At 38.3% G+C, this 657-nt stretch overlaps 1 protein-coding gene across 1 annotated transcript in view; it reads right to left on the bottom strand.

Moving 5' to 3' along the window:
• Positions 1–240: 240 nt before the first annotated feature.
• The window catches only part of LOC104266116 (transmembrane emp24 domain-containing protein 4), a 1,162-nt gene continuing 745 nt past the window's right edge, over positions 241–657 (bottom strand). The window contains exon 2 of the mRNA XM_026836462.1: positions 241–644. Within this exon, the coding sequence (XP_026692263.1) occupies positions 241–644 (404 nt within the window). The remainder of the gene's footprint in view (positions 645–657) is intronic.

Raw genomic sequence — 657 nt, 5'->3', positions numbered from 1 at the left:
ATTATTTTAGACACAAATTGTATAATGCCCTCCACCCACCCCAACCATACCAATTAAAGAAATAACATCAAGAGGACATAACTAACCTACTACCAATTTATTGAGTTTATCAACAAAGCATAAAAGCATAAATTCATAAATTGCATCCACTGCATAAATGAGCCAAATGACTAATTTTTTTTAAACCCAACTGTCTAGCAGTGTTGTACCTGCTATTCAACCTAGTTTTGATTAAAATGTTTACACCAACTTTTTTGCTTCAAAAAATCCTTTCAAATGACGCATCTGCCAGATACCAGCAATGACCAGCACTGCACTCTGTGCAAGTGACCACCATAGAACTCTGGCATTGGTGTTTTCACTTGTCTGTCTGAACCTTTCTTCTCTGTACCGTTGGTAGTTTTGCTCTTTCTGGATCTGTTGAACTTGATCAAGAAGTTGACGAACACGAAGTTGAAGTTCAGTCAGTTTGTCTTTTGCTGCAATCTGACTGTAATCATTGGTGTTCTCCCCAACTTGGATATCAAGATGAACGCGAATCCTTCCACCAGCAAATAAAGACCATTTAGTTGAATTAGAGTGAATGCAAATNTGATGTTCACAGGTGTGTGGGAAGTGAATGTCCAAGCTCCTTCGACCCATAGCTTTTTGAAGCAA

Source organism: Ciona intestinalis, chromosome 10, assembly GCF_000224145.3.
Source record: "Ciona intestinalis chromosome 10, KH, whole genome shotgun sequence".
NCBI lineage: Eukaryota > Metazoa > Chordata > Ascidiacea > Phlebobranchia > Cionidae > Ciona > Ciona intestinalis.
The sequence above is the reverse complement of the archived record's forward strand: the minus strand, read 5'-3'. Positions and strand labels throughout refer to the sequence as shown.